Source organism: Fukomys damarensis, unplaced genomic scaffold (genome assembly GCF_012274545.1).
Source record: "Fukomys damarensis isolate Sample0158 unplaced genomic scaffold, DMR_v1.0_HiC HiC_scaffold_13, whole genome shotgun sequence".
Taxonomy (NCBI): Eukaryota; Metazoa; Chordata; class Mammalia; order Rodentia; family Bathyergidae; genus Fukomys; species Fukomys damarensis.
Genome location: NW_022900925.1, coordinates 35,457,513 through 35,469,620, shown reverse-complemented (window position 1 = coordinate 35,469,620; position 12,108 = coordinate 35,457,513). Strand labels below are relative to the sequence as shown.

Genomic DNA, 12,108 nt, shown 5'->3' with positions numbered 1-12,108 from the left:
GGTGGGGGGGGTGGATGGGTGGATGATAGAGAAATGGAGGTTGCTTTAGGAAGTAGCTTCTTAGGTTAACTTAGTGATATTTATATTTCATATTCTTCTCTTAAGGCTACTGATGCCCGGAGGGCTTTTCCTTGCTGGGATGAACCGGCCATCAAAGCAACATTTGATATCTCATTGGTTGTTCCTAAAGACAGAGTAGCTTTATCGAACATGGTATGTATGTGTTTATAGTTAGCTTTAATAGGCCTTGGTAGTGGGGCTTGGTGGTGGTACACGCCTGTAATCCCAGCACTCGGGTGGCTGAGGCAGGAGGATCGCTGCAAGTTCGAGATCAGCCTGGGCCACATAGTGAGTTTCAGGTCAGTCTCAACTACATAGTGAGACCCTGTCTCAAAAAACCAAAAAAAAAAGGAGAGGGGGCCTTGGTGTGGTTTTGTTTTTTTGTACTGGGAATCGAACTCGGGTCCATTGCTTTTGCAAGGCAAGCGGCGGCACCACTGAGCTAAATCCCTGGCCCTAGGTATGGTTTAACACTAACATGAAAGCACCTTGCACAGTGCTTAGTACATAGTAAAAATGCCAGTGTTAGTTGTCTTCATTTCTGGTGAGCTCCTTTATCTCTCAATAGCCTGTTTTTATACTGTTTCCCCTGTCGTGAAAGAAATTCCTTGTCAAATAGGTAAGCCAGGCCTGGTGGTGCATGCCTTCAATCTCAGCATTCTGAGAGACTGAGGCAGGAGTCACTAGTTCGTCCACCCTTAGTGAGACTCTCTCAAAATAAAAGAAGGTTAGGGATGTATCTCAGTGTGAAGGCCCTGGGCGTGATTCCGAGAAGGGGGTGCACAGAAGCCAGCGCTGTATGAAGTGTACGTAGGCTTTGGCTGACCGTGTTCTTTCATTGTGCCCCTTTCCTGACACGCTCGATCTCAACCACAGGAGAGCGTTCACCACCCACAGCGCTGTGTGGGGCCGCTTGGTTAAGACCAGGGGCTCCCTCAAGCTTGGACTCTGGGGAACTTGGAAGAGCCCACTGTGCCTTAACATAACTGGCTGTCGCCTGCTTGCTGGTGGGAGGATTCCATCTGCATGCATTCTTCTCTCAAGTAACCCTTGAGAGGAGGCTAATACACTAATCTGAAGTGCTCATTTACATCTTACTATGAATGAATATATCAGGTCTGTTCTTGAGTAAGTCTTCCTTGGAAGAGAGTTTGGGGAAACAGCCTGAATGGGAAAACGGGAGAGCGCCAGAGGGGAGTTGGGATTCCTAGAGATAAAATGGAAATTTTGTCACACATTTCCTTAGAGGCAGTCATAGTACAGAGAATCCTTGAGGTGTGGAAAAACCGTACCCTTTAAAATTAGAAATTCCATAATTCCATTTATTTTTATTAATTAAAAAATTTTGGGGGGGGTACCAGGGATCAGACTCAGGACCTTGTGCTTGTAAGGCAGGCGGTGGCACCACTGAGCTACATCCCCAGCAAATAAATATTTTCTCTATCATTGTTTCATTTGAAAAGTATTGAGGTCGGCAAACATCCCGGTCTGTGGCCTATGAGTATTCCAGACAAGTTGATTCCTCATTTCTTTCACAGGTCCTTGGTAGTTGTAATACTTTTGCTCCCAGCTTCATATGAGTATTTTATCAAGTCACTTCCCTCAAGAGGAAGGTTCTTGACAGAATAAAAGCACTGGATGAGCTGGGAGAGGGAAGGAAGCCATTTTGGCACGGGGGAAGGAAAAGTATTCACATCTATGGTTTTTGACTAGTGTTTGCTCTAAGATATTGATGTAAATCTGTTACATTTTTCCTTTTTTTTTTTTTTTATTAAAGAATGTAATTGACCGGAAACCATACCCAGATGATGAAAATTTAGTGGAAGTGAAGTTCGCCCGCACCCCTGTTATGTCTACATATTTGGTGGCATTTGTTGTGGGTGAATATGACTTTGTAGAAACAAGGTCAAAAGATGGTGTGTGTGTCCGTGTTTACACCCCTGTTGGCAAAGCAGAGCAAGGAAAGTTTGCGTTAGAGGTAAATGTACTTGAAGAGGATTGTTCCAACAGTCCATAACTCCAGGTTGGGGAATTTACATTTCTGATCAATTATTAGTTCATTATTTATAATTTAATCTGAAAATTATTGTGCTACTCTGCTTTTATTTTTAATAGTGTTTTGAAAGTACCAACTTTGATGTTGCATTACTACAAGAGAATCACAGAATGCGATTCTGGGGTATACAGCTCAGTGGTAGCAGGCATGCTCAGCATGGACAAGGCTGTGTGTGGGTTTAGATCTCAGCGCTGGGGAAAAAGAGAATATAAAAGTGGAATTCATTTGTTTAGGGAATGGGTGGGAAATATGTGCTTCTATTTTAGGTTATGAATTGGTCAGAGTTGGGCCAGTTATACGAAGCTTGAGGCTGAGGAGGCAGGGGTCCCTGGGATTGGTTTGTAGTAATTTTGGCTTGCGACAGGTTTCCTTTGTGTATTTCTGTATGAATTTAATAAAATATTGATCGAATGGTTCATTTGTATATCATTTTATAGGTTGCTGCTAAAACCTTGCCTTTTTATAAGGATTACTTCAATGTTCCTTATCCTCTACCTAAAATCGATCTCATTGCCATTGCGGACTTTGCAGCTGGTAAAGTAAATTTCATTTTGTTGCTGAATTGTAATAATTTTATTTGAATTTGTGATTTTGAGGAAGAAGTCTTGCTGTACACATCATAAGTGTTTGTGTTTGTTTTGTGAAGGTGCCATGGAGAACTGGGGCCTTGTTACATACAGGTAGGTTGGCCATGCGCTTCCTGCCTTGTCTTCTGGTCATGACTTCAGCAGTACTTCACACCTAATCACGGGTTGAATAGTGTGGCTTTGTGATTTGGTGTACATTTTTCTGCCTCCTCCCATTTTGGTGCACATTTCCAGAATGCAGATGGACTTCCCCCTCTGGTGCTACTATCTGAGGGTGTAAGACTTTAAAAGCGAGCATCTGGCATTAGTAGCATTTTTAGCTACATTCTTGGCTGAGTTTCTCATTTTTGTGCCTTTCCTTCCTCTCAGTAGTTTCATAGTTATTTATCCAGCTTGAAGAACCTCCCCTGATTTCGTATCCTCTGGCCAAGTTTTTATTTCTGTCACCGCAACGAAAACATGTGGGTTGTATCATTTTTAAAGCAGAGTCTGTAAACAGTTTTTTGCCTTCTACTTTCAGTTGCCTTTTAGATGAGATGAATCTGGACAGCCTGCTCAGTGTTCTTTGAGGGGCTGTGGCCTGCATCTTTCCGTGCTGCTCCTCTCATTTAGTGAAAGAGGTGTCGTCTTTAACAGAATCGTCCCCAATCCCTTAGACAAAGTCTTTCCAACATTTTAGATGACAAAGTGGTAATTAAACTCGGGGCATGTCAGATGTCTCATCTTCTGCTGTATGAATTCTGTCTGGGTAGGTGTTCTATCTTAGAATTTTTTCTATCCTCTATAGGCTAAAAAAATGTGTTTTGTTATCTGGAAAGCTGAACCTAAGGATCTTGTTTACTGTCTGAACCACCTTGACTTAAGCAATACTGTTTTTGCGATTTTTTTTTTTTTTTAACAGGGAGACTGCATTGCTTATTGATCCAAAAAATTCCTGTTCTTCATCACGCCAGTGGGTTGCTCTGGTTGTGGGACATGAACTCGCCCATCAATGGTTTGGAAATCTTGTTACTATGGTATTTAATATTTTTTTAGTGCTCAAATATATTTATCTTTATCCTGCTGCACATTATTTTGGCCACTTTCAGGTTTGGCTGTAACATTATGGCAAAAAATAATTGGTAAAATATCATGTTTTGAAAGATCCACTTTAGTTAGGCGTGGTGGCGCATGCCTGTGATCCCTGTACTCAGGAGGCTGAAGCAGAGTTAGGAGGCCATCCTGGGCTACATAGCGAGACCTCGTCTTGATATTTAGATAGATAGCTAGATAGATAACTAATAAAAAATTCCGCTTTATGGGAAAGGATTTATCAGAATATCTGTGTTGATTGAGAACTTATGGACAATCTTTATTTATGCAAAGCACATCTGCCATTGAAGGGAAGTTAATAATAATTGGGTGAGAGAGAGAGAGAGAGAGAGATCTTAGGTAAACATGAATGAATCAGTTGGGTGTGTGGCACGCATCTGTAATCCCAGGTGCATGAGAGTCTGGGCAATTTGGGAAGCCCTGATCTCCAAAAACAGGGCTGGGAATGTAGCTCAGTGGGAAGGCCCTGGGTTCAGTCCACAGTACTGCAGTAACAAGAAAGGGTTAGGGGTGTAGCTCAGTGCCCATTAACACTAAAAATAAATTTTAAAAAAGGATGAATGAGTCACAGTGATGTTCAAGGCTAGCAGTTATTTGAGTCCTGTTTGTTTCATAGTTCACTAGCTGTAGGGCCAGAGATTTAGCTCAGTGGTTCCACCGCCTGCCTTGCCAAGTGCAAGGTCCCAAGTTTGATACCCAATACCAAAAAAACCCACAAAAAACAAACATAGTTCACTAACTGAAAAGTGACCTGATAAGCAATAAATTTGTCTTTAATGTTTTGAGGGTCATTTTGTTATTGCCTACAAATGTTAAGTAGAAATTTGATTAAAGTATATTACAATTCCAACTGTTTGGTTGAAGTCCCCATTTATTGTAGTATTTGCAGTGAAGGGTCTGTCTGCTAGTCCTTACCTTTCACTCTTGCTCAGAATAAACCCTCTCTGTGGAAGCTGTTATCCCCACGTAGGTGCGCAGGGCTTCCTCAGTGAGCTAGAGGTACCTCAGCTGTGCAGGAGCAGATGGCGCTGCCAGATCCCCTGACGGACTGCCTGCCAGCTGCCATACAGGCTGGTTAATCGTACTTACCTCTTGCAAATAAGCAAGAAAGTGAGACCTTTAGTAACTGCCCTGTCTGAGGAGAGTAGTAAAGAAAGCCAGTCCTGGGCCTGGGATTTAGCTCAGTGGTTCCGGCACCTGCTTTGCGAACACAGGGACCTGAGTTTGATCCGTAGTACCAAAAAAAAACAAACAAAGAAAGTCAGTCCTTGAAAAATCATTCCTTTTTGCTTTCTATGTTTAAAACTTTACTTATAGGTAAATAATAATAATAATAATAATAATAATAATAATAATAATAATAATAATAATAATTGGGCCTGGGATTTAGCTCAGTGGCACCGTGCCTGCCTCACAAGTGCAAAGTCCTGAGTTCGATCTCCAGTACAGTAATAATAATTGTTTTACTATAGTTTCACATGAAGTTACATTTGTTGGTGCCCGTGTTTAAATATGCAGGAAAATGGTCTTTTCTGCTAATGCAGCAAGTTTCCTACTTCCTACAAAATTTTGTTGCTCAGCTTCAAGAAGACCTTATGATTTTATTTTGAAACTAAGAACAATAAATTTTAGTAGAGTAAATACATGTTATTATCTGATCTAGTTGTTTCATAAATTGAAATTCCTAGGGCCAAGAGATGGGTTGAAGAATAGCTTTGCCCAGCTTGTTCTAGTAGAGGTGCCAGTAAACAGCCGGAGGCTCAGACCAGTAGGCACTCAGCGCGCAATGCCTGAAGTATTTATTTGATTTGAGAGTTTCAGACCACCAGCTTCTCACTGTTTACATTAGTCTTGTGGCCTCTGTCTTGGGTTCCTACATTGCTTTCCTTTATTAAGAGACTTAATCAACTTTAATGGGAATTAGATTAAGATGTCTTTCTGAAAGGTTGATCGTTTACATATTTTTCATGTCACCCATTCAGTTCTTTGTCCGTTACACTGACTGCACAGCCTTACTAACAGGTGAACACTTTATATTGGTGAAACACTATTGATTATTGAACTGCTTCCTTCCAGAACATCTCTGTTAATTCCATATCATCCTATTACAGCAGTACATTATTTTTCTGTATCTCTAGAAAGTTAAACTCATAAATCATTGCTTTTTTTCCTAGTCATTGTCGAGATAGTTTCTGGTTTTGCTTCTTTGGCTTGAATAGTTTTCTGGTGTATTTTTATTAAGATAAATCCCTTACCAAACTAAGTTTTATGGGTTTTTGTTTGTTTGTTTGTTGTATTTTGATACAGAGTCTTGATCGGCAGTTCAGGCTGGCTTCACACTTTGCAGCAATTTTTCTGCCTCAGCCTCCTGAGTGCTGGGATCACCAGCGTGTGCCACCATGCCCAGCTGAGAAAATAAATTTTATATGAAAAAATATATAATGATGTTTTCTTTTCCGTATATGCCCCTTCCTCCTTCTACCTTTGGTAGTAAAAAGTTACTTAGCAGTATTTTGAAAATGTGATTTTGAAAAGTGATTTGATATCGCTAACTAACCTTTTTCAACATCTCTCGTATGCTTCCCTCTCCCTTTCCTGCTCCCACAAATACAAGTTCTTTACTTAAATGCTTTCAACTGAATTTTAGTTCATTAAATCATAAGTTTTGGGGTATATTAGAAGGTAATGTGCGGGCCGGGGATTTAGCTCAGTGGTTCTGCTGCCTGCCTTGCAAGCGCCAAGGACCTGAGTTCAATCCCCGGTACAAAAAAAAAAAAAAAAAAAAGTAATGTGTTTTGAAATTAGTGGAATAACAATCAGTTTGGTTTTGCACCTATTTGCCCCTTTTGTTTTTAGGAATGGTGGACTCATCTTTGGTTAAATGAAGGCTTCGCCTCCTGGATTGAGTACCTGTGTGTAGACCACTGCTTTCCAGAGTATGACATCTGGACTCAGTTCGTTTCTGCTGATTACACCCGGGCCCAGGAGCTGGACGCCCTAGATAACAGCCATCCTATTGAAGTGAGCTGTGCTTTCCACCCAGTCTCTGGCTTGACTGCTCTCCTCAGGGAAACAACTGTTACAGAGGTGTTTAGGGTTCTGGGATAAAGAGAAAATGCGGGAATGGCTTCTCTTGTTTCTATAGTTTATTGTTCCAATTTTAAAAACCTAACAAGAACAGGACCGGGGATTTAGCTCAGTCGTTCCACTGTCTGCCTTGCAGATGGAAGGACCAGAGTTTGATCCCCGGTCCTGTTTCCCTTCTCCCGGGGGCAAAACAGTGGTTACTTATAGTTAGAAACCTAAGAAGATTAAGTTCTAATTAACGTTTGTTTTTTGGGTAGGCAATATAAAAATTTAGCCTTTGTGGATGCAAGTGCTGTATATATTTTTTCACTGAAGAGTACAGGAGGAAACCATATAGGTTGAGTGACATTGATTCCATTGTTTGAAGGAAAATTCTACACATTTTATTATTTTCATCGCCTGTTTGTATATATTTTAACCCTCTTGGCTTAGCTTCTCCTTGCTTCTGTTAGTTTATATGTATAAATGTTACATTCAGAGAAATAGAGTTATAATCCTGCCTTGACACATTTAACCAGGGGCCTGTATAATTTTAAACTTTTAATTAGAGTGGGCAGTCAGTATTCTTCTCCTCTGCATCCCTGCTCCGCCCCCACCCCACACCCCCCAGCAGTGAATGGGCTGCTCCTGGCAGGCAGAGCAATGAGGAGCAAGAACCAAGGCTCTGAGAAGGGACCAGGGCCCTGTGTTGTCCCATGTGGTTAAGATGAGTTTCTGCACCCTTTTGAGGGTTATTGTGCGCATTGAGTTAAAGGCAGAAAATCATCTCTTGAGTTAGAAGGGTCTCGCTAGAAAGCGTTTTATGTAACTCAGCACTGCAGGCTGTCTGCTTTCCTGTCCTAACCCTGAGTCACACTGTCTGCCAGGTCAGTGTGGGCCACCCGTCTGAGGTTGATGAGATCTTTGATGCGATATCGTATAGCAAAGGAGCATCTGTCATCCGAATGCTACATGACTACATTGGGGATAAGGTAAAAGCAGTTTTTTAAATCTTTCATTCTTTTGTAATGAAATCTTAGACTTTTCCATGAATAAAATGTTCTAAAAATTACGTTCCTAGATAATGTTTTATCTCCATTTCTTTTAATATTGAGTATTTTGCCATCTTAGAATAAAGATGTATGGAGCCGGGGATTTAGCTCAGTGGTGCCACACCGCCTGCCTTGCAAGCGTAAGGTCGTGAGTTCCATCCCTGGAACTGAAAAAAAAAAAAAAAAAAAAAAAAAAAAAAAAAAAAAAAGTAGAAGGCAAAGAATATTAATTCTTAAGCAAAAGGCAGTGAACATCAGAGCAGTATCTTTTGCAGGATATCTGACTCTTGAGTATTTGAGTACATTTGCTTTTGATTGCTAATAGGCACATATACTGTATAAATTCCGAGGTCTCTCTAAATGTAACAATTGTGTTTTCTCAGGACTTTAAGAAAGGAATGAACATGTATCTAACCAAGTTCCAGCAGAAGAATGCTGCCACAGGTAATCTTCGTACTTTGAGGCAGAAATGCAGAGTAAGTGTGCGGCTCTCTCCAGAGTGGGACACTGCTCAGGAGCTCCTGACTCAGTGTGGTCCTTCTAAGAGTTGGGCCTCATTTTGTAAAACAGAGCCTAGTGCTTCATGCTTTCATTTGTTCCTGTTCTTTGTGAAAGGCATTTGGCACTTGGAAATTACTTGGTTTTTTTTTTTTTTTTTTTTTTTTTGGTACTGGGGATTGAACTCGGGTCCTTGTGCTTGTGAGGCAGATGGCGGAACCACTGAGCTAAATCCCCAGCCCCTGGAAATTACTTGTTATCGGCCAGTCTTCCTCCTTTCAGAGAAGTGCAGTGCCCCTGTCCTAATCACTGTTTTCCCCCGACCCATGCCATGGTGCTTTCGCCACTGGAATTCTGCTGTTGTCTGTGAACTTGCTGCTGCTCCCTCTGCACCCCTCCTTGCAGCTAGAGTGATCTTTCTAGAGTGAATCTAATTGTTAATCACTTTACTTATTAATACACTCCCTTCATTCAGAAATCCAAAACTCTAACCAGGCATGGTGTCACATACTTATAGTCATAGCATGCTGGGAGGATGAGACAGGAAGATTGCAAGTTTGAGCCTAGTCTGGGCAACTTAGTGAGACCCTTTCTCAAAAATAAAATACAAGAGGGGCTGGCGATTTAGCTCAGTGGTTCTGCCTCCTGCCTCGCAAGCACAAGGTCCCGAGTTTGATCCCCAGTACCAAAAAACAAAAACAAAAGACCACCCAAGTTCAATCCCCGGTACCAAAAAAAAAAAGACCACAAAGTCCTGAATTCCATCCCCGGTCCCCCCCAAGAAAAAATTAATAAAAAATGAGCCTGGTGTAGTGGCACATGCTTGTAATCCTAGCGCTTGGGAGGCTGAGGTAGGAGGATCACCACAAGTTTGAGGCCAGCCTAAACTACACAGTGAGACCTTGTCTCAAAAAACCAATAAAATAAAAATAAAAAATGACCTGGGATATAGCTCAGCATGAAGGTCCGGGTTTTAATCCGCAGGTCTACAAAAAGAAAAAAAAAATTACGACTCTATGGAAACTTTTCAGTCTTGAACAGTTAGCCCCTGCCTAATGTGTTGGTCTCATCTTTCATTACTATTTCTACTCACGAGCTCATGGAATGTATTGCTGATGTTGATACTTTCTCTTTTATGCTTTCCTGTTTGTACATAACATTTATTCTGCCTTCCTGAATTCCTTTTTTTTTTTCTTGTCTGTCTGATAAACAGCTCATTGTCAAAATGCAGACCAAAAATTGCCTCTTTTGTCAATGCGTGAGGTGGTGCCTGTAATCCCAGCTACCTAGGAGACTGAGGCAGGCAGATTGAGTTAGGAGCCAGTCTGGATAACCTCATGAGACTCTTGTCCCAGATAAAATAAAAATACAGCTGTGAGGGTGTAGCTCAGTGATAGAGCTCTTGCCTAGCAAGTGAGGGGACTTAGGATCAAGCCCTACTATGGCAAAAACTAAAGAATCATCTCTTATGACACCTTTCTTTGGGTTTTTCTTTATATGGCTCTTCTCTGTGCATGCCACCATTGTAGAACATGCACATTATATTGCTGCTTTTCTTTCTCTACCACAAGTGATATTTGACCCTGGGAGTTTTACTTCAGTTTCATCAAATTTGAGTTGTTTTTGTTGTTGTTATCAGAAATCGAACTCAGGACCTTGTGTTTGCCAGGCAAGTGGCAGAACCACTGGGCTAAATCCCTGGCCCAACACTTGATTTGGGGTTGGGGGTACTTGGGATCAAACTTGGGGCCTTGCACTTGTGAGGCAGCCAGTGGAACCACTGGGCTAAATCCCCTGCATAGTGTTTTTAATTTTGGTTAATTGATGTCTTAACCATATGCATCTGTCAGGCTCGAGGGCCTCCTCCATCCGTGTCAAGGGGAGTACTAATGCCTCTTTTCATCTTTTTCTTTTTCTCTTTTTGTGGTACTGGGGATCTAACTCAGGACATTGTGCTTCTGAGGCAGGCGCAGCACCACTGAGCTAAATCCTACTTTTCACACAGTACTAACTTTGGTTAACTGAACATGTGTAACAGCTTAAAGTTGGTGAATGATTAAGGTGTAAGTTTGACATGTTTCTCTTTGTTCCTGTTTCACTTGGTTAGCCTCATCTGTTTGTGCTTTGTTTATAATACTTTTTAAGATGTTGTCTATTTCACTACAATGAGCACATCTTTTTTTGTTGTTGGTTTTTCTCACTATGTAGTTTAGCCTGGCCTTGAATTTACTATGCAGTTCATGGTAGCCTCGAACTCACAGCGATTCTCCTGCCTCAGCCGCCCGAGTGCTGGGATTACAGGCCTGCGCCACCGTGCTCGGCTTACAATAAGTACATCTTAAAGACCAGTTTTTATAATAGAATTAACTTAGTTGGAGGTAGAGGAGAGAGGCACATTAATTTGGCCCACCATTTCCTGAGCCTGAAAGTACCAAAGAATTGGCCCACAACACTGCATTAAAGGTTAAATATTTGATTTGTTACAGGAAAGTAAACATAGAACCATTTTAGATTATCATTGTTTGTTTACCTTCTAGAGGATCTTTGGGAAAGTTTAGAGAACGCTAGTGGTAAACCTATAGCAGCTGTGATGAGCACCTGGACCAGGCAGATGGGATTCCCTCTCATTTACGTGGAGGCCGAACAGGTAAGTGTACACATTTCTGTCATTGCAGAATTGCTCTCTTAAACATCTTCACTGAGGTTTTGTGAGCTGTGCAGAGAATTAATTGGTTTTCACTTATGTTTCTGGTACTGGGGATGGAACTCTGGTCCTTGCGCTTTCGAGGCAGGCGGCGGCAACACTGACCTAAATCCCTGGCCAATTGCTTTTCATGTATAGGAGGACACCCTCCCCCCCAGCGATCCTGTGTTGTCTGTAAAACTATGGTTGTTTTAGAAGACTTCTCAGTGTGGCAGTATAAGTTGGCAGATTTGCTTTTTGGTATTGGAAATATTCTGGGTGACTTTTAAGCCAGCCCCTGTATTCTCATAACGTACTTAAATTTACATGGAGCATTTTAATGTGGAAGCTTGCAAGTTACTCTTGCAGAGCTGTATCTTAACTTTAAACATGAATGGGTTTTATCTAAGCATGCATCCTGGAAGTTTTTTCTGGCTGTTAGAAATACAGTTGATCCAGCGCCTGCAGCGCAAGTGCAAGGACCCGAGTTTGATCCCCGGTACCAAAAAGAAAAAAGAAAAAAGAAAGAAATACAGTTGATCATGTTTGGTAGAAAAGAATACCTTTGAGTTGAGTGGCCTACCATTGTGACCCTTCTGTTTTAGTCTTCTCTCGTACTTTTTTTTTTGGCACTGGGGAATTGAACTCAGAATGTTGCGCTTGTGAGGCAGGCGGTGGCACCACTGAGCTAACTGCCTGGCCCATTCTTCTCTGTGCACCAATGTGTTACCAGGGATGACGAGTCTCATTCACGCTGGCACTCCTTACAGACTCAGTAGTTTTCTCTTAAACTTGACTGTTTATGAGCATTAACATACAAGCTGGGGCAAGATGGCCCACGTTGTAATCCCAGCACGCAAGAGGCTGAGGGAGGAGGGTCACCACAAGTTCCAAGCCAGTCTGGACTATAGTGAGTTCAAGACTAGCCTCAACTAGTTAGCGAGACCCTGTCTCAAACAAAACAAAAAACCCATAATGAATATTAGCATATAATCTAGTCATTGTGTCTCATAC

General features: G+C 41.6%; 1 protein-coding gene and 1 pseudogene across 1 annotated transcript in view; one reads left to right on the top strand and one right to left on the bottom strand.

The window, feature by feature from the left end:
• Positions 1-12,108, top strand: part of Npepps (aminopeptidase puromycin sensitive) — a 78,187-nt gene that overhangs the window by 39,287 nt on the left and 26,792 nt on the right. Inside the window, exons 5-13 of the mRNA XM_033763117.1 lie at positions 106-213; positions 1,838-2,038; positions 2,554-2,650; positions 2,763-2,796; positions 3,605-3,719; positions 6,652-6,816; positions 7,749-7,853; positions 8,297-8,357; positions 10,949-11,058. Coding sequence (XP_033619008.1) covers positions 106-213; positions 1,838-2,038; positions 2,554-2,650; positions 2,763-2,796; positions 3,605-3,719; positions 6,652-6,816; positions 7,749-7,853; positions 8,297-8,357; positions 10,949-11,058 — 996 coding nt within the window. The remainder of the gene's footprint in view (positions 1-105; positions 214-1,837; positions 2,039-2,553; positions 2,651-2,762; positions 2,797-3,604; positions 3,720-6,651; positions 6,817-7,748; positions 7,854-8,296; positions 8,358-10,948; positions 11,059-12,108) is intronic.
• LOC117285920 lies at positions 10,217-10,321 on the bottom strand (annotated as a pseudogene).